This window comes from Vicugna pacos, chromosome 19 (genome assembly GCF_048564905.1).
Source record: "Vicugna pacos chromosome 19, VicPac4, whole genome shotgun sequence".
NCBI classification, from domain to species: Eukaryota; Metazoa; Chordata; class Mammalia; order Artiodactyla; family Camelidae; genus Vicugna; species Vicugna pacos.
In genome coordinates this window covers 45,168,804-45,189,074 of record NC_133005.1, presented here as the reverse complement: position 1 = coordinate 45,189,074, position 20,271 = coordinate 45,168,804, and the positions used below count along the sequence as shown (strand labels likewise).

Sequence of the window (20,271 nt, the reverse complement as noted above, 5' to 3'; positions counted from 1 at the left end):
TTAAACAAGGGTTACATAACATGCCCTTTGGAACAAACGTCCTCCGTGTAAAAAGGGAGTTGATTTAACTAAGACCGTCAGGGAAACGACAGCATATGTGGAATCCAACCAAAGGCAGACCGGGTGAGAGGGGTCGTGAAAGGCTCGCCCTGGCCAGCAGGACCGCCGGCACACTGATGGTACCCGGGGACGGGCGCGCGGCCACAGCCCAGAGCCTCCGGAGGGAGGAGGGCTGGGTGAAAAGCTGCCCCGGGGTGTCGAGCCGACTGGGTTTCCGTTTCAAATCGCATTTGGAGCGGAGTCTGCACGTACTGCCCTTAATGTTCTGAGACAGATGCGAGATCCGCGAGAGCCGGGGGTGGGGGCAGAGTCGGGGCGGGAGAGACGCCCCACACACCATTAAGACCCAGAGCTGGTCCTTAATGTGCCCACATCTCAGAAGGAGGTCTAAATGGAGGCTTTTTTCCTGAGTACCGTGAGCAGCGGTTATAAATGTGTCTTTGGGCGGAGACTTAGCTGTATTTTTTGCAGCTGGCATTGCTACATTTGAAACAAGTCCAAGAAAACAGACGTACCCATTAGGTTTGAAATCCGAGTCAGGATTCTGGAAGTGCAGACTCCTGGGTGATGGGTGGAGATACAGCGTTCCTGGCCCTGAGCTCTGCGGCGGGGCTGGGGAGCCCTCACGGCCCTGTCTACTCCATAGCACCTGCCTCCTCACCGTCTGGGCAAGGTTTATAAGCCACTGCAGCACAACCAGTGCACAGCTGCAGACGGCTTCTGGGCCTCAAGCGTGGCGGGAGTGTGTCTCCCGCCTTCACCAGTCTCAGGCTCACTTCTGTTTGGATTGGGGTGTGCTGGCCGACCTGCTCTGGAGCGCCCTGCATCCCAGCCCCCCGCTGGGCGGGTGTCATTTAACGCGACGACAGATGACATTACCGGCTGTGAGTTCTCTGGCTTTGTTGAGCCACCTGGGACGCCCCGGGGCTGGGAGAGGCGCTCTGTGCAGACAGAACTCCGCATCGCCCTCCCGGTCCTGCCCCGTTCCCGGACACCTGGCTGTCCTCTTGACGCCACCCGCTGCCCGCCCATTCCACCGGGTCGTTTGCGCCTGAGGAGCTTCAGTGATTTCTCCGTCTGTCTCGTCCTCTTGCTTCCATTTAGCTCCCTGAATGCTGTTTCGGTCATTACCGTGTGGCTGCTTTGCACGGATTATCACAGCTCACAAGACCTGCCCATAGCCGCCTCCCACCCCCGCCGGATGGCCGAATCTGCCAAACCTCAGACGGGCCCAGGGACAGCGGCCTCCCTGTGGGGAGGAGAGGGAGCGGGCGGGCCGGGGGCAGTTCTGGTCCAATCAGTTTAGCATCAATAGCCACAAACTCAGACGCGGTAGGACCCCCACACCCGGTCATCAGCGGCTGAGAGTCAAGTCCACGGCCCGGGCGCTCCTCCTCGGCGTCCTGATGGCTCTAGGGCCCCCGCCCCCTCCTGCTGCAGACACCAGCTGGGCCGAGCGAGCACGGTGACTGTGGGCCTGACAGCGCCCGCCCTTCCACCGCCACCGACCCTCTTCCCCACGGCGGCTTCTCTCCGCAAGCTGCCCCTCGGCCCGGAGAGCCCGCCTGGCGCCTCCTGGGCCTCCCAGAGCCCCCCAGCAGCGCTTCAGCTGGGGCGGGTGTGGGGGGCGTTTCCACAGCCCTGGAGACTCAGAGATCGGGAGTGAACGTCTCCTCTGTCTTCAGAGCCATCCGCTGTGGCGGTTCCTTAGCAACCCACGATTAGAGGGCTTCTTGGCGGCTAAAACAAGATCTCCCGCGCTCAGAAGGGCAGTTCTGTTTCCAGAAGCCCGGCTCCTCTCTGCACCAGGCGTCGGGTGTCACCTGGAGGCAGACGGCACTCAGCCGCGTCCTGGTGGCCGGGGCGGCCGCCGCCTCCCTCTCGGGGACAGGAGCGGGCAGCAGACGGCCCCTCTGCCCACCGCGCCCGGCCTCACGGAGCTGGACTCAGAGAGACGTGGCACAGGCGTGTGGCTGAGACGGGCACCCCCACAGCCGCCGCCCTGTGCTGAAGGGTCCGGCCTGCACCCCTCACCTCTCGCCCCAGTAATCAAACAGCTGCCAGAGCCAGCAGCGACGCGTGCTTCCCCAGACACCACTCCTCCTCTGACCTGCGTCCACGCTCTGCTACGACACTGTACCCCCACCCCCACCAGGAGCACGCCGTGGCTCTGCCGGCGCCCGTGTGTGCGTGTGCATGCGTGCATATGTGCGTGTGTGTCTGCGTGTGCACTTCTCTGGGGAAGAGTCTGGAACTTTCCTCAGGCTCTCAAATGGGTGTGGAACTGCACCCCCACGCTGCAGTACGCCTTTTGCCCACATTATGCCTTTAAATGGCAGCAGAGCACCTCTTGACTCTCTGGGGTGCAGGCCCACGCGGCGGGGGTGCTGGTGCCCGACTTCGGGGTGCAGCCTGTCCTCTCTCTCTCTAAACCACGGGCGGAAGTGGAGCCCGGCTCTGCTGCAGGCGTGAGACCTCTGGAAAGGGAGTGAGAGGCCCACCCCTGCGGGGTCTCTGGAAGAACAAACGCAGTCACCCCGTCTTGGGTAGGCGCTCAGGACACGGAGCCTCCGGCCCCTCCCCAGGCCCGAGGCAGAGAAGGCAGCGCGGTGCGTGGGGCTCCGCCCCCAGGAGGCTTTCCCTTCATTTACTGAATCACTGCTTCCCAGAAAAGCACTGTCAAGGATTTCCAGACTTCATTTTCCAACGTGAATAACAATCCATGGGGGTTCAGAGTTCCCGCTGGAGGTTTCCCGTGGGAGCGTCCTTTCCTGCCGCGTGGGGTGGGTCCTGGCACGTCCCCACCACGGCCTTCACTGCACCCACTCTTTAAGACTCAGCCCAGTGATGGGAACCCTGCCGCTGTGTCAGGGTGACGGGAGGCTGGTGGGCGAGGAGAGCGCCCTGACATCCATTCTCACAACGCGGACGCGGCTCGGTCTGTGGCCACTGGGGAAGCTCTGCCCTCTAGGCTGGTGCTTCTCAATCCTGGCCGCACACCAGAGTCCCCCTGGCAGCTTCTAACAGTCCCCAGGGCTCAGGCCGTCCTGAGACCAGGGTGATCAGAGGCCTCGGGGCCGGTCACCGAGGTTTCCCGGGTAAGCTAACCCACGCAGGCGTGCCCTCCTGGCTGCTTCTAGGATCCAGTTGCAGCTCCTTAACGTGGCCTGACCTGTGGGGCCCCCGGCCCCTCCCCCAGCACACACGCCCTCGGGTGGTTTGTCCGCAGCCGCTGGGCTCTTCTGTGTCTTCCTGCCTCCTCACGTGCATTGAGCCGGTCACAGACACGAGTCCCTCCTGGGAATCTGCTGCAACCACCGGCAGGAGAGACTCTCTCCTTCCACAGAACTGGGGCTGGAGCTGTAAGCTCTGTGCTGCTCAGGCCTGGGGCTGGGGGTTCTGCCGAGACCGGCTCACGTCAAGGGCAGCAGACCCACGGGACGAGAAGAGAGCCCCCTGATGATACATGTGTGCGTGGCCCGTGCTCCTAGACTCTGTCGTGCCTGAAGGCCGTGCGGGGCAGCACGTTTCATTTCCAGGCGCCGTAAGTCCCGCCTCTGAGAGCTGGCTTCTGCCACTTGTGGGCAGAATCCTGGCCCTTCTACTCCAGACCTCTGCCCTCCTGGTTCTTACTTAGGGGGCAGTGGTGTCCACCTCGGCACCCCAGCTCCAGATGCACCCGAGCTTCTGAGTCAGCTGCCGGGTCCCTCTCTGGGCCCCCAGCTCGAGCCTGACACACCAGCAGCTGAACTCGCCTGCAGGGGAGGGCTGGGTGGGTCCAAGGAGGACATGGGGGGACGCTAGGGCACGCGCGGCAGGAGGAGCAGGGTCTGGGGGCTTCAGGAAGGAAGGGGCAGCAGGCACTCTGAGGAAGAGGAGGGGAGCGCCTCCCACCTCCCGGGCAGTGATGCCTTCACTGGAGCTGGACAGCAGGTGTGATCGGAGGCCGGCATCGGAGGCCGGCGTCGGAGGCCGGGCGAGCGGGGCCGGGCTGCAGCAGCGACCCTGCAGGGAACCTCTGGCCCTGGCTCACTGCTGCCTGTCCTGGTCCCATTTCCTCTCCGCAGCCAGGGTGGGACAGACAGCGCCTGGGGGCGTCTTTGCAGAGCCAGCCTACGGCCGATGCTTGATGCTGAACCAAATTCTGATTCATCCTCAGCACGGCCCTTCGGGCTGCTCTCAGACCACCCGAAAGGCAGGCTGGACGGTTTGCCAGCCGGGGTTTCACTGCCTGAACGACGTACCCGCCGCCATCCCCCCTTACAGAAAACACACCTCGCTGGAGAGCACTGCCTGTTCTTTGGCAAGATAATTCTCAGATTTGGCAACTTCCCTGACGTGAGACTCGTGAAAAAAACCAGGAAGTTTAACGCAGTCATAGTTCGATTAACTCTACAGCTCCTGCTGAGCCTCCTGGGGCCACGGGGCAGACAGAGGGGCCGGCGCTCCGCTGCATGGCCGTGCGCCTCTGGGCGCTGTGGGCTTCCTGCTTTGCCCGTCCTCGGCTGCGGGGCCTCTGGAAATGGAAGCTCCTTATCACAGATTTTCGTCTGGACAGTTTAATAATCCAGCAATTTGACAGGAGGCTGGGAAATACAAGGCTGAGGTTTCTACAGATGGCCCTTCCTTGGGGGCCAAGCAAGGAGCTGGCATGTCCCTTCCTAGGACCACGGACGACACACTGTGGTTCCACGTTGCCCCAGGCTGCCCCGCCTGGAGAACGCCCGGGTTGAACCTGGCCTGCGCTTTCCCGGGGCAGCAGCACCGAGCTCCTGGCTTGGATGGCTTCCATCAGCAGCAGGATAAGCTCTGAGGAGCAGAGATTTTGGCTACAATTCTCCAGCCAAAGCTGCCTTAACATGTAATCAAGTTACCCTTTCATATTTCCAAATACAGTTGAACAGTCGAAAGCAAAGATCTCATTCGGGAAACAAACTTAAATTTAAATACTGCCTGCCTCCCGGAATTAGGGATTTTCAGACTTTGAAATAACCAGCCCGGGGAGATTGGTTTGGACAGACCTTCTGGCTGCGTGTCTCTCTGTGGCACCGGTAACTGCTGGCTTGGACGGATCGCCGCCTGCATGCCCGGCACCCCGAGCTCCTTGCTGGTCCAAAAGCATCAGGAGGTCAGAGCTAGTCGGGCCACCCAGAGGGGACCCCAGCCCTGCACGGACACCCGGGCGAGGCAGGTGCTTCCAGACACTCACTGAGGACCCGGGGCGGCTCACTGACAGGTGGCTAGTTAGTGGTGGTTATGTGATGTGGGGGCGTGGGCGAAGCAGGGGGACGTGGAGACAGGGGATGCTCCTTGCCATCCAGAACAAGTCGGATTCCAGCAGTGGCGATGCAAACACGGACCCTTCCTCCTCACCTGCCCGCATGCGAGGACTTTAGACCTATACCAGGTGGCAGACGAGGGAGAAACACCTGAATCAGACTCAGTCTGTGAGCATCATGCAAAGGACAGCAGGAAGCGGGTGCGGGAGCCCAGCACTGCAGCCCACACGGCGCCCCTCCCAGCCGCCCCACGAGTGATGCTTGGGGCAGGTGGAGAGCAGGACCCTCCAGTCCCACCTGCCCCCCCGACACCCGCAGCAGCATCTCTGCTCTGCAGGCGCTCAGCCCCTGCGCTGCCCCGGGGTGCGAGGCGTCTCCTCCAGGACGCCTGCGCTTTTCCTCAGTCACTGTCTCGTTTGCAGCTGTCCTGGAGCTGGTACGGCTGATTAGCTTGAAGCTGCAAGTGAAAAACACAAGCTTAGATCCCCGTTTTTCATTCCCTCCAACAGAGAAGCGTGTTTTCCTTCCCCCAAGTTAGTCTTCCTTCCAAGCAACATTCTGCGGAAGAGACGCACTTCTCCTTCACTAACTCAGAGGCGGTGGAAACGGGTGTGACGGGGCCACCCACACCCGGGGGCTCTGGGCTCCCCGCACGCCTTGCCAGGCCTGGAGGGGGAGCTCTTCACATAGACGTTATGGGTTCAAGGCCTAGCTCTGTGCTTCGAGCTGCGTGACCGCAAGTAAGAACCTTGTCCTCTCTGAGCCTGTTGCCCCTGCTGAGATCAGAGGTGGGACAGAGCATGCTCCTCCTCCAGGGCTCTGGGGCTGAACAGAGCAGGGGCGGTGTCACATAGGTGAGCCGTTGTGAGCATCCTTGTTTCTAGGAGAGCAGGTGGAAGGGCGTCTCGGGAAAGGAGCAGAGGCTGGAAAGAACCTCGTTCTCACTCCACTTACGGGAGCCTCCAGCATCCTGCCTCGGGCCTTTGACCAGCTGAATAGGACCAGGTGTCCTATTCAAAGATGTCCGGGTCCTAGTCCCTAGAACCCGCGAGTGACAACTTACTTGGCAAAAGAGAGTTTGTGGATATGATTACGTGCAGGCTCTTGAGGTGGGAGATGGTCCTGGATGAGACTGGCGGGCCCTAATCAAGCATGAGGTCCTGACCCGACGGTGGAAGAGGTGGTTTGACCAGAGAGGACTCAGGGAGATGGGCAGACACGGTACTGGGGCCTCAGAGACGGAGGCAGGGCCACGGGCCGTGGAGCACAGTTGCCCCCAGAAGCTGGAAAAGGCCAGGATTCTGCCAGAGCACTGATGGGAGGCGGGACAGCGAGGGGCCCAGCACCTCTCCCATCTGGAGTTGCCGAACCAGCACTAAGAGTTGACGCTGACCCACGGAGGGGTCCAGGTGTCACAGGGGACACCGCGGCACAGGCAGACCACACTTCCTGTCCGGAGGCTCGACGCGGAAGTGCCCGCACTGGGTCAGATGCCGAGGCTGGCCCAGAGTGCCCCCTTCCCCAGGCCCTGCACTCCTGGGCCCTGCTGCCCCAAAGGGTCCGTCTACAGACAAGATGCCCTGGACTGGGCCACACGGGAGCAGAACCTGACGTCCAGGTCAAGCTGTGTTTACCTGGGAAATCGCTAATCAGCGCTACAGCCCACGGTCCCTCTGAGCCCAGGGTGCTCATACAAGGGTCACTCCAGGACCCCTCCCCTTCCTGATGGATCAATGTCCCTGCTTCCTCCCCCGCAGCCCTGTGAACGAACCCCGCCCCCGCGGCCAGCAGCTGGGGCCCCCCAGAAAGGCCTCTCTGACCTGTTGGGGTTCCGTCCACCCTCCCGGGCCTGGAGCCGTGTCGCTTTCCTGAAAGAAGCACCCGTGTCTTAGGTTGTGGGGTCTTTCCTAGTCCCAGGGTCAGGGCCCTGAGGCTGCTCAGGCCTTTGGGTCTGGGGGCTTTGAAGCACTTGGAGGGGGCCTTGCTGGCTGCAGGCCGCTGGCTCTCCCGGGGAGGAATCAGCCTTGCCAGGGGCTTCAAAGGGAGCCCAGCTCTGGAACACGTGGGAAGGGCCGTCAGGCTGTTTTGGGCACGCGGGGAAGGTTAGGGAGGCACAGGGCTCCGAGCTCCTCAGCCCTCACGGCCGGCAGACAGGTCGGTGCAGGGCAGCACGGGGACATCTACTGCCCCCGGGACAGGGCAGCCCACTCCCCATGACGTCTCTGGACAGAGCATGCTGCTGGAGGGACAGGGCACTTGAGGGGCCCAGGAGACAGTGTTGGGAACAGCTTCTCACTGAGCTTGACAACCAGGTTTGCAGGAACCTCAGCCTGAGTGGCCTCACCCTCGTAGGCGGACAGGCCTCATGTGTCTCCCGTGCTGGCCTCCGACCCCCGAAACCACGGGAGGCCACGCACAGCAGACGGGAGACTCGGGGCTGGGCTGCCGACACAGGCGCCAGCCGTGAAGGAAGCCTGGGTCCCCAAGAGTCCCCACAAGCCTTTAGAGCATTTGGACTTAGGAACGTTGACAGCTTGCTTGAATTCTCCTGATGTGCATGGGAATATGGAGAATAATCCTCTTACATTTGGAAACATATTTAACCATTTTTTCCCTGGAGCCTAACAGCCAAGTGTCAACCACTGTTCAACCAGCCAGATCCATGGACCTGCCCCTGGAAAGTTCCCAATTTATAGCTGTGATTCCCTGATAGAAGGAAAGGCAGTTACTTAATTTATTTAAGTGATTCAAATATTATCTGATTATTTAGAAACATCTATAGGGCTAATTATAAGTAACAGTTGATCAGAAATGTCACTGCCATAAAATTAATCCTCAGTAGCCGCAGCTCTGACAAGTGGCTGGGAGGGACTTCACACAGATTAAAAGCTTTTAAAATTTGCATTAATAGGGGCTGGAGCTCAGCGAAAGCTCAGGGGACCCTTGATTTCTGTGAAGTAGCCGCCACCCTTCAGCCTCTGGTTCTGAATGAGACGGGTCAGCAGGGCTAGTTTTCATTGGCTTCGGGCTTTGCAAGGACACACGGACCCCAGGCAGTGACCGGACGATCAGGGCCAGCGGTGGGAGTGGTGCTGCTTGAGCTCAGATCCCGCGGGGACACTGACTGAATGTGCTGCCCGCGGCGGGCACAGTGACTGAGGGCGTGTGTGCCTCGCGGGGCGGCCGGGGAAGAGCTGCCGGGCCGCTCCTGTGGCCAGCATGGGATGAGATACCCCGTGGGTCCTCTGCGCTCCCCTTCCTCAACCCCGTCTAGCCTCCCAGCCACTGCCGTCTCCTTCCCCGGGGGGTGGGGAGCCTGGGACCCAGAGTGGCCGCCGTGGCACCGGGTCCTCAGGTCCCCAGGTCCCCATCCCCAGAGCTGTGCTTTTCAGCCTGATCTTCTTTAGCAAACAGCATCCCAAGTGTGAGGGGCCTGCGGGGCCCACAGCTGGCCTACAGGAGGTCTGCCTCCTGGTCCCCGCTCCCGCCTGCAGGCTCGTCCACCTGGAATGTCTCAATCAGAACCCAGGGCTCTGAGAGGCCTGGCACAGGCATTTTTATCAGCTCCCCCAGGTGTAATTATTATTATTACATTATTATTTCTAAATACAGTCAGAGCTCCATGTAAGCCAGAACTTGCTTGATTTAAAACCTGGGCTGTGGAAAAGAAGCTTCCACCGAAAGACCAAGTTCTCCTTTCTGCTGCAGAATTTTTGCCTCTTTCCTGCTGATAAAAGAAACATTCGTTCGCTAAGGTCTGCGGAAGTTCTGGCTTGTCCAGGGGTTGACTTGAATTTGATGCTAAATAAAGCAGCCTGTTTGTGGCCCATCAAACACACACTGTTCGTCTGCTTTAATTATTACAGAAAAGGGCGCACTGACCAGAAGTAAAGAATGTCCCTGTTAAAAATGAAGGTTCAGTGCCCCGATCCTGGGCGCCAGCGCCGGTCCTCTCTCGCCGACGAGCCTCCTGTCCCGGGTGCCGAGGCCATGCCGTGCGTGCGGCGCGTGCTGGGCTGCTTTTTGAGACCTCGCCTCGAGGAGACGCGTCCTTGGCTTGTCTGATGTCCCCTGTTCTGACGGGACACGAACCTGTGCTGGACTCTGTCTCATTGTATCTTTGTGTGTCCTTTGTGCCTAGAATTGCACAGAGTGGCGCTCAGTAGGTGTGCAAAGGCTTGGCGGACGTGTGGTGACGAACAGAGGACCTTCACCATGACCTACTGTTGTCCTTTCATACAAGAGAGGAGGAGGCCACACTGCAGACCCAAGGGCACCCCTTCCAGGAAGGGGCCACTGGCAGCCCTGCCCCGACCCCCCAAAGACCCTGCATCCTCCGGGAGCTCATCCGCAGGCCAGCCTGCTCCACAGTGGCCCCGGGGCCCCGCCCATCCGTGCAGGAACCTGAGGGGACAGAAGGTCGGCTTCCCTGGGAACGTGCAAATTGTCCTGGTGGTGAGTATGTACACGTGTATAATTGAGACATTGCGCTGCACACCAGAAACGGACACATTGTAACTGACTGCCCTTCAATAAGAAGAAAAGAACAATGAACTAGTCCTGTTGGTTGGCGAGGGGGAGGCAGGCTTCTCCCTCACAGTCACCTCCTCCCCCAGTTGCTGGGCACTGCTCCCCAAGTTCTGGAATATTCCGAGCCCTGATCAGACCGACCTCCCCCCTGGTCTTGACAGCGAGTCCCGAGTGCCCACACCTGCGGACCATGTCTGGTCTGCGGACACAAGGCCCCGGGGCCATGGGTGAACCCTCGATGGTGGGAAACGGCGGGGCGGTGCCCTGCTGGGGGCTGACCTCTCCTGGCAGGTGCTCAGCGCTCTCGTCCTAAACCCCCACCCACACAGGGTGCTACAGCGATTCAACAGCTAAATTAAATCTCTCAATATTAAATTAATGATGGAAATCTAAAATATTAATACATTCTAATTGAATACTCTCCAATAAATTATCTGCGCGTTTGCAGCAGTTTGATTCTACTTCCATTTCTTGAGGAACTTTCAGCTGCATAAATGCAGCCATTAAAGCAATTCAAGAAAGGGAACATTTTCTGCAGATGAGGGAGCCGTAAACACAAAGGGAGCCACACGTTTCTGGCGCACGACGGACTGAATCGCAGAGCCCAAGGCGGCCGAAGCCTCCAGCGCCGCCCTCCTCCCGCTGGTCCGCTTCTGCGAGGACAGCGTGCGTTCCCCCGGGGCGCGACGGGACGTGTGATCACAGGAGGCTCGGAGGCCGAAGGTCCCGAAGGCACGCACTGGCTGGGGCTGCGCTGTCAGGCAACGCCGGGCGGAGGGCGCCTGACCCCGCCCGGGGGCGCCCCCAGTCCCCCGTGCCTCCCCACGAGTGGCCCCGCGCGGCGCCTGTGACGCGCCACCCAGATGCCTCACGCCTTCCCGGGGGCCGCGTCTCCCCGCGCGGCCGCGCCGATGCCCCCTGGACTCTTCCTCCGTCGTTCCTGGCTCCTTCCACTCCAGGGGCCCCCAGGACAGTGGGCGGGGCGGTGAAGGAGAGGTGGCATTTCCACCCTCTCCACAGACCCTTCTGTTGGGGAGAGAACCCAACACAAGCGAACGCCCGGAACACCCGGCTCTTGGCGTCTTCCCGGGGGCTGCAGCCTGGGAACACTCGCTTCTTCACGTCCACTCACCCACAGGTGTTTCTGGCTTTGGAGAGCTGGGCCTTAAAGAGCCGCTTGAGGGTTAGGAACTGGAGCACCTTCAGCCTCCGCCTCTTGGAAAGCCGCCAGGTCTGCCCGACCCCTTCTCCCAGCTGGCTCCTTGGAAGGGAGGTAGCCGAGCCTTAGGAAGGCAGCACCCGCCCCTGTTCCTGGAGCAGGGCTCTGCACGCCAGGGGGAGTGCCCCCTTGCACCTGCGGGAGGGGCTCCATGCACCAGGAGGAGGTGCACAGCCGGAGAGGGGCAAGGCCAGTCACCCCGCGGCGGGCACCAGATAGTCCCACCCAACAGGCAGGTCCAGGGGTCGGCCCGCATTAGTCTCTGTCCCCAGTGGGTCCTGTTGTTGCCGTGTTCGCTGCAGCCACGTAAGTTACAAACCCCACAATGCAGTGCTATGCTTTTGCTTCAAATAGTTAGCTGTCTTTTACATAAGTTAAGAGAAAAAATACAATCTTTTAGTTAACCCACACATTATCTTTTTCTGCCCGCTCCATCCCTTCCTGTCGATCTGAATTTCCAACTGGCGGTGTTTCTTTTCAGCCTAAAGAACAACCTTTACCACTTCTTGTGGGCCTGCTGGCAACGAGGAGCTTAAGTTTGTTCATCAGAAATGTCCTCATTTCACCTTCAATTTTGAGGGGCATTGTTTTCCTGGGTGTAGAATTCTTGGCTGATCATTTCTTTTCATTCGGCAATTTGAAAATGCCATTCCATTGCCCAGAGGTCTCCGTCACTTCTAAAGAGAACCCAGCCCTTGTTCTCAGTGTGGTCCTCTGCGCTGCCTTTTTGCTCTGCTTTCACGGGTTTATCTCCAATTTTAGAATTCCAGCAGTTTGACAATAATCAAGGTATGGCTTTGTCTGTATTTATCCTACTTGGGATTCACTGAATTTCTTGGATCTTCAAGTTTGTTTCTCCACCAAATTTGGGGAAATTTCAACTATTTTTCCTATTTTATTATCTCTCTCCTCTCCCTCTGGACTCCAGTTACACACATTAGGCCACTTGGCCTTGTCCCAGTGAAACTCTGTGTTCCAATCCTCTCCTCTGCCGTTCTTCACACTGAATAATTTTTTTATTGATTTACCTTCAAATGCACTGACCTCTCCTTCTGCCTTCTACAATCTACCTGTGAGTCCACCCGGTGAGGTTTTCATTAGAGACATCACACTCTTCAGTTTCACCACTTCTATTTGGTTATATTTTCAGAGTTTCCATTTTCCTGCTGTGATTACCAGTATAGTCATTCACTCTGACCGTATTTTCCTTTAAATCCTTGAGCATATTTATAAGAGATATTTTAAAGGCCCTGATGCTAATTCCAATATCTGGATAACTTCAGAGTTAGTCTGTGAGCAGTTTTTGCCTAATTTTGGGTCACGTTTCCTTTTGTGTGTGTGTGTGTGTCTAGTAAGTTTTGTTTGTATGCTCATCATTGCAATCATTGTAGATGCTGCACTGTAGAGAATTGGGTCCTGTTATCCTTCTCTGAAGGGTGTTACCTTGGCTGGACTGCAGTCTAAGTCTGTCCACCACGCAGTAGCTGGAAGCTGAAGTCTCTCCTCAGTTCTTTCAATCTTCCAGCTGCTGCGCTTCTCTGGGTTCACTAGAGTCTTCCTAGTGCACACAGAATTCAAGGGGTAGCCAAGGAGCTGGGCAGAGCCTGCAAGTGTATCTGGCTTTGGCTACGTACTTTGTAGGATGTATCCTCTTACGTTCCAGCTGCTTCGTCAGTTCTAGCCCCCATCTTCCAACTCCTCTGGCCAGTAAGGCTGGTCTTCTGCCCAAGATCTACGCACACGTTGATGCAAGGACAGACTGAGGAGAGCTCTCAGAGGGGAAGTCAGATAAACACAGATCTCACAGATCTTTTCAAGGGTGGAGTCCCCACCAGTTTCTGCTTATGACTGACCACTCTCAAGTAACTTCAAGTAATTTTTAACAAAAAGTTTCCCCCACAGTTTATAGGTGTTATTTTAGGAGTGTTAGTTGATACAAACTACTACACCATTACCAGAAACTGAACTTCCAATTTCATTATTTTCAAGTATTATTTATCTAGCCTAACAGTCTTTGTAAAGATCCTGCAAGGCTGACCCATGGAGGTGGGAGTGATGGTTGCACGTACTCATGTACTGACATCTACCCTGCCCCCCTTGTTGTGTTTGACAGCTGGACTCTTCTTCAAGGACCTTTGCATTTAGTGGGGGAGACAGACTGATAATCGGTGACGAAAGTGTCAAAAACTCTGCCACCACGGCAAGCAATGGGGGAGAGCCTCTGCTGGTCTTGAGAAGCGGGGCATTCCTAGAGGAAGCAGGAAGTAGCCAGGCTCGGGGGAGGCTCAGGTACGGGGGAAAACACAGGACTCCAGGAAACCAAGGGTGTGATCCAGACTGGGAGCTGTAGGTAGCCCAGTACGGCTGGAATTTGGTGTGCTGAGTGAGGGGCAAGTCAGATCACGGGGTCCCAGGTGACCTGATAAGGAGTTAGGGTTTCTCCTGGGGACAACGGGGAAACAGTGGAAGAGGAATGACACAGACATCGTGCTTCGAGAGGTCATTTTGCTTCCATGAGAAAGCGTGTGGTGACCACGTCAGTCATTCATGCATGGATGGATGCCTTCAGAGCACCAGAGAACATGTTCCTAGGTGGGCTCAGTGATGACTACACTGCTGGGTTACCAGGAAACATTTTGTAGAATAACATTGAGTTAAAATTCAGCCAGCTCCACCCAATGTGTTCAGACAACCCACGAACGTTTAAGGAGAGTCTGCCCTGGACCAGATAGGGGGTCACTCACCCTGTCACACACCTCATAATGCGGACCCCGGCCCAGAGCACATGTCATTGAAAAACCAGTTCCTGACCTCTTGTCCCCCAAACCCGGATCATCCTCCATTCGCGCAAAAATGTCACAAATATTTGTCGTTGGGTGTGAGGCTATGTGGTGTGCGGGCACAAAATGGGAACCAAATTTGACAAGGAAATGCGAAGAAAACCTTTGGCTTCCACTGGTTCTAGTCCACGTGGGCTGTCTGACGGGAGGGGCTGGCTTCTACAGCCCTGCCCACGCCGCCCGCCGCTGAGCCTCCTCCCGCCTTCTCCGCATGACTCTCTCTCACGCTGAGCGATTATGCACAGACTCCCTTCCAGAGTCCTATCTTCAGAGCTCCCTTTCCAGGCCTGCTCTGCGGCCGGGCCCCGAGGACGCATTTGGATGACTTCTTGTCTGTTAAAATGTCGACTTCCAAAAGACTTGTCTCCAAAGATCACTACCTTCCTCCCCATCACCTTCAGCCAGGTCCTGCCGTTGCCCTGGACAACCTCTCAAGCTAAGAAATTCTGCATTTTTTTAGACTCAGCTAAGAAATGCATCTTCTTTTTAAAAGTTTGATTTTAGCCTCATTCTGAATCTTGCCCGAAGTCAAACCTAGCATACATGCTAGAAAAGCAAGTGTCTTTTCAAAACCCTCCTCTAATCTACAGGTGGAGGAATCCGTACCGAGACAGTGAGGGACTGAACTCCGAATGGCAAGCAGAAACCTTACTGTCTGATGGTCCCTGAGGTCGCGGAAGACTCTGTGTCCTCTCCCCTCGGAATCTCCAGTGCCTGCACGGTGCTTGGCATCTGCAGATGGTCCTAAACCGTTCCATCCAGAGCCCGGAGCTGGGATTTGGGAGCAGGAAGGCCTCCTGTTACCCTTTGCTGGGTGTCCCTCCTGCCATCTCCATGACTCCCCCATATTGAAGAGCCTCCATCCAGCTTCCTAGGGGATTCGTTTAAAGACGGTGCATTGCTTTCTCCTCCTTTCTGAGAAGAAGGACAGTCTGGAGCTTCCGAGAATCTCCGTGAAGCTGCTGCCCCTCCTCACTCACAGCTGGTTTAGACGGCGGTCTAACTCCGGTGGGCGCACCACGCGGCGTGGCTCCACGCCCCCCAACGGACATGCCGGCCCCCGGCAGCCCCGCCCCCCTCCGGCCCAGGACCCCCAATGCGCCCGAGCTCACGCTCCTCGGTCAGCGCCTCTCCCTGCGGGGCAGAGCCAACGCTCACGGGGAGACGCGATATTCTTTCCAAGGAGAAAGCCTGCAATTAACGGAGGTTTTTTGGGAAGAACATTCTGCCTGTTCCTCTCCCGCCCACTTTTTCATTTAACATATTTTATCAGAATGAAATGCCTTAATGAGCACAGAATTGCAGCTGATCCCAGCTGCACCTCCACACGCTCCGCCCCGGCTGCCCGCTCCCATCAATCCGCATTCAGGCTCGCTGTGATTTGGGCTTCTTTTGGGAGCAGCACCCCCCACCCCCCACAAAACACTGACAGGAAACTCGTCAACTTCCTGTAGACAGAAACAGGGCAGAAAAGCATCCCAAACTCTGGGGAAAGGGCGGAAGAGGAGGGAGGGAGAGGGAGGGGGAGGCGGAAAGTGAGCCATGAGGACGTGGGTGCGTGTGTGCACGCGGAGGGGGAGGGGGTGTGCGCACGCATGTGTGCATTTGTGTGCCCGAGTTCCTGGGCCGAGTTCTTACATAGCGACTTGGAATCCATCAGGAAAACACAAAGCTTTTATAGGGCCCGTAATGGAGATGCGCTTTCCACTTGCTGAAGACACCTCCAGCTCAGCTTGGATGCCTGCGTCCCGGAAGCGCAGGTGAGGTTCTGGGGGGTGCTCTGTCCGTGTGGGACCTCTGAGATCCAGGACTCGCAATGCCTAGACACCCCCCTCCCAGTGCCACGCACCACGGCCACCACGGCGTGGGAGCCAACGGGCACCCAGCACAAGTTCACCATTGGGATCGCTCCAACCGCTCACTCGCTCGTGCACTGCTTCATTCATTCATTCAACACACGCAGCACCTAATGTTTGCAGCACTAGAGATACAGGCAGGGCCTCTGCCTTCAGGAGGCCTGTCCTTCGATGAACAAATCACGTATGGCGGCAGATCACGGAGAAGGCGAAGCAGGGCAGCGGGCTGAAGAGATACCAGGCTCGCAGCAGGGTTGCCAGGTTCGGTCTGCACACTCACCGAGGGCCGCCCCTCCTGGCGCAGTGGGGCCCTCAGAAAGGAAAGGACACCCACCGTTCCCTGAGGGACAGCCGGTCTCCACATGTACCCCTCCCCTGGGCACAGAGCTGGGCTGCGTACCCCCGGGGTCCCCTGCAGTTAGGCGAGGCCACGTGATGGGGTTTTGGTCAGTGGAGTTCAGACCGGATGGGTGCATGCTGCGTCTCGGGCCGGCCGATCCTGCGGCCCTCGCTCTGGGGACCTGAGTGGCTGTAGCACAGGGGCCACCCCTCACGCCCAGGAACAAGAAGTGAACCTCTAGCAGGTTAGGCTTCTGAAACTTGGGGGATGCCCGTTACAGCGGTCAGAGCGTCATAGCCTTCCCGCAGCCGGTGTCCGTGCAGACGTCGGCTGGGGGGTGGCCTCCCCCAGGGGCTGGTGGCCATGTCAGGGTGTCTGAGAAACAGACGACAAGTTCTCCCAAAGCACAGCGATGCTGCAGACCAGAAGACACAGGATGCCGCCCCTCAGCGCATCCCAGTGGTGGCCGTGGGCCCCTGGCACGTGGAGTGTGCACCGCGGCTCATCTGGCGCCTGAATCCACGCCCGCACCTCCCTTCCCCGCGACGCCAGCTTAGAAACGTCACCGGCAAGGAGAGTCCTCAGGAACCTGCACCTGTGGGACTCAGGAGCTCCGGCCGTCTGGCTTCCCTGCCAGATCCGGCAGGGTCTGTGCTCAGGGGAGGGGCGCACTCCCTGCTTCAGAGCTGTTCAAGATGGAAACCCAGGACGCCCTCCCTCAGGGGATGCAAACATGGCTGTGGCCTCCTGAGAAGACACGTCGCCCATCAACACGCCCCCAGCACCCGGCGGGAGGCCAGCCTCTGCGGAACGGGGAGGGGCGGCTCTTCCCTGCCCTATCACCAGCCCGACTTCTCAGCCCTCAGCCCACCGGGGGTGGGCCGGGCGGAAGGTGTGGAAGTGTCTCGTGGGCCGTCGTCCAGCAGATTCTGGGAACCCTTGCAGGACCAGGGCTCTGCCCACGGTGGCCTCCTCCCCTCGTGGTACCTGTCAGAGGCCGGTGTATGGATGGGCGCAGAGGAGGGAAGTTCCACGTGTTCGTACTAATGTGGCTCCTGTCTGTCTAATGTTGTTAACCCGAGAAACTCTGAGAGCCAGGGCAGCAGAACATTCCAGCTGTGCTGAGACGCCTGCCAAACGTCGTTTGTGTGTACGCATCCGTGTACACTTATGTATACATGTGTACGTATATATGGGTGTAAGTGTGTATGTGTACATACATGTACGTGTATATATGTTTGTGTGTGAACATGTGTATCTGTGTGTCCATGTGTATATGTATGTGTGCATGCATACATGTGTGTATGTGTATATGTGTAGTGTGTGTGTGTGTGTGTGTGTGTGTGCGTGTTCACAGATGCAGCCCTGGACTCACTGCAAACTCACTCACCCCTTTGCAGTTTGCTTTCCACCCTGAGCACATGAGAGGCAGCTTCTGGCTCCGGCGCATCCAAGACGGCTGGACACTTGCAGGAGCCCTCCTCCCAAATGGACCCGTCTGGGGTTTCGGCCCTTGAGAGCTCCAGGCCGGCCGCACCCCCACCTCCAACCCGGGTGGGCCGCTCGGGGGAGGTGGCGGCTCTGGAAAAGAACCCCCACCTTGGGGGACTGAGGCCTGAGGGCGGCTGTCTCTCTGGGGAGAGCTGGAAACACGCTCCATGTCTCCATTACCCCCGCGACGCCCGCCCTCCGCACTTCTGACCCCAGGGGTGCCACCACACCAGCCCTGCGACACCAGCGGGCCGTCCTGAGGTTTACCTTAGTTCCGACGTGGTCTGCCTGCAGAGGGTGTCCATCCTTCAGCTTAGGGCTCAGTCCCACCAGACGGCCCCCATCCGGGACCCCAGTTACCCAGTGCAGGTTGTCTGACTGACCGGCTACAAGTCCAACGTTCCAGCCACCCCTCCTCCGGTTCCTCTGATTTGCAGGGCAGCTCACAGGACTCACAAAAGCGGCTCACCCCCCCAGGCTACCGGTTTCCTACAGAGGACAGACTCAGGGACGGTCAGATGGAAGAGGGGCACGGGGCGAGGTGTGGGGAGGGGGCTCGGGGCTCCCACGCCCCCTGCCCTCCAAGGGCTCCTCTCCCTGGATCTCCGCGTGTTCACAAGCTGGAAGCCCTCCGAACCGCATCCTTTTGGGGTTTTCTGGAGACTTTGTTATGTAGGCGAGATTGATCAAATCATGGGCCGTTAGTGACTGATTCACTCCCCAGCCCCTCTGCCCCAGGAGCTGGGGCGGGAACTGAAGGCCCCACCCTCCAGTCACACGGTCGGTCCCCCTGGCGACCGGGCCTGACACCTCACACACAGAGACCCCGCTGCCCTAGAAAGGTGCTTGTGGTGAACGCCCGCGGACGTCTTTTCCAGTCCTACTTGGGAAATTCCGCAGGTTTCAGGGCTCCTGCCTGAAACAGGGACAAAGATCCACTATACGTTTTTTATGGAAGTCCCAGCATCACGCGCAGTGAAGGCAGGGTGATACTCACACCACGACACTGGGTGTGTGTGGTGGGCGGCCATCACACCGGGGACCCTGCGAGCTTGGCTGCCCCCTCCACCCCATCTCTGCATTTCAAGCACCGCCCCAGCTTTCTGCTTCGGAAAGAACAGGAAGCCAGAGACTAATCAGGCCAAAGACTGAAGACGACACCTTGATGACCCTCGGGGACCCTCCTGTCCACACAGCAGGGCGAGGCGTCCACAACGGATGGACTGTTTAATGGCATTTTCACCATCATTTCATCAAATCATCGCTCAGATTGGGCTGCAATTTTCCTTCACAGGGAAGAAGAAAATGCTAGTTGATGGCCTTGGTTATTGAAACACAACTTTGTAAAGTGAGTCCTTCCCTCCCTTGGGAAAAGTGACCTCGTGGGGGCTGTCGGGAGCAGGTGACACCAGGGAAGCAGCGGAAGAGACAGGGCTGCCCACTGGTGTGTCAGCCTCCGTCTCAGGACCCCTGACTTTTCACCAGGATCTTCACCATTGTTCTCCATTCAGTGTCTCAGTCATCATTGGACAGACGTGTGACAAGCAGATCAAAGAAAGGGGTCCAAGGTCAAAGGCCACGGCCCAAGTCCCCACCCACCTCATTCCACGCACCAGAGAGGTCACTTGAGGGTAACCGGAGAAGAGGACCCGACGGCAGCAGGCCCGCCCGCGCCCCTGGTTTTCCTCCGCACTGTGTAATACTCGTGACTGAAGAGGCGGAATCTTGACCCTAGACGCCCAGCGCAGAGCCCGCCCTCTGCTCCGGGAGCAAGCCCACCGGACCCGCCTTGCGAGGTTGCCGGCGGGCTGCCCAGCCGGCCGCAGCGTCTCCACTTACCCGGACCAGCTGCTGAGGGAAGGGCCCGCGGGAGTTCTCCGGCACGTTGATCGGGGGGATGACCCAGTCTCGCTTCTGCCGCCTCAGCCCGCTGGCGCTCGGGAGCTGGGGCCACGGCATCAGCGTGTCGCTCGGAGGCGGGGAGGGGTCCAGAGCCGCGCTCTTCTTCCCCTTCTGCTGCGTGATTCGGGGGTGGGGGGGGTAGAGAAAAGCCAAAGAAGCCTGGTTAAGTTTTGCAGAGGAAAGGCATCTGTTGAGAGAATCTGGATCCAGGGAAAGATTAGATGATGTCGGTAAAAATGGCTACGTGGTACGGAAAAAAATTCAGCAGGGCCCTCATCTCTACAAAGAAATGGATTAAAGGATTAAATAGGGGTAGAGAAACTGTAAACAAAGAAAAAAATATAGCTGACTAGCCAGGAGGGTGGATCGGGGAAAAGTCACAAAGGAAAAGGGCTCATGTTTTAATTTAAACCCTTGCTGATGAAAACACACCCTAAAAGCAATTGGTGAACGTACAACAAATCTGACAAAGGGCTAACAGCCTCCCCATAGAAGGAGTTCTTACAAATCAATAAGAAAAAATGGAATCTTTATTATAACAGGAAAAAGACAAGGATAGATAATCAACAGCAGAATAAATGCAAAGGATCAGCAAACGCATGAAAAGTGTTCACGTCTTCCAGTAACCAGACAGTGCGCGTTAAAGCGACGTGTCTTCCTCACCCATCAAGCTGACAAGATTAAGCAAAACTGATCCTCAGCGCTGAAGAGGCTGTTGAGTCTGGAGAGGGTGCTGGTAGCGGGCGTGGGGTTT

At 57.9% G+C, this 20,271-nt stretch overlaps 1 protein-coding gene across 1 annotated transcript in view; it reads right to left on the bottom strand.

Annotated features, from left to right (window-relative positions):
• The window catches only part of CDH4 (cadherin 4), a 159,582-nt gene that overhangs the window by 93,789 nt on the left and 45,522 nt on the right, over window positions 1-20,271 (bottom strand). Inside the window, exon 6 of the mRNA XM_072943536.1 lies at window positions 19,455-19,631. Coding sequence (XP_072799637.1) covers window positions 19,455-19,631 — 177 coding nt within the window. The remainder of the gene's footprint in view (window positions 1-19,454; window positions 19,632-20,271) is intronic.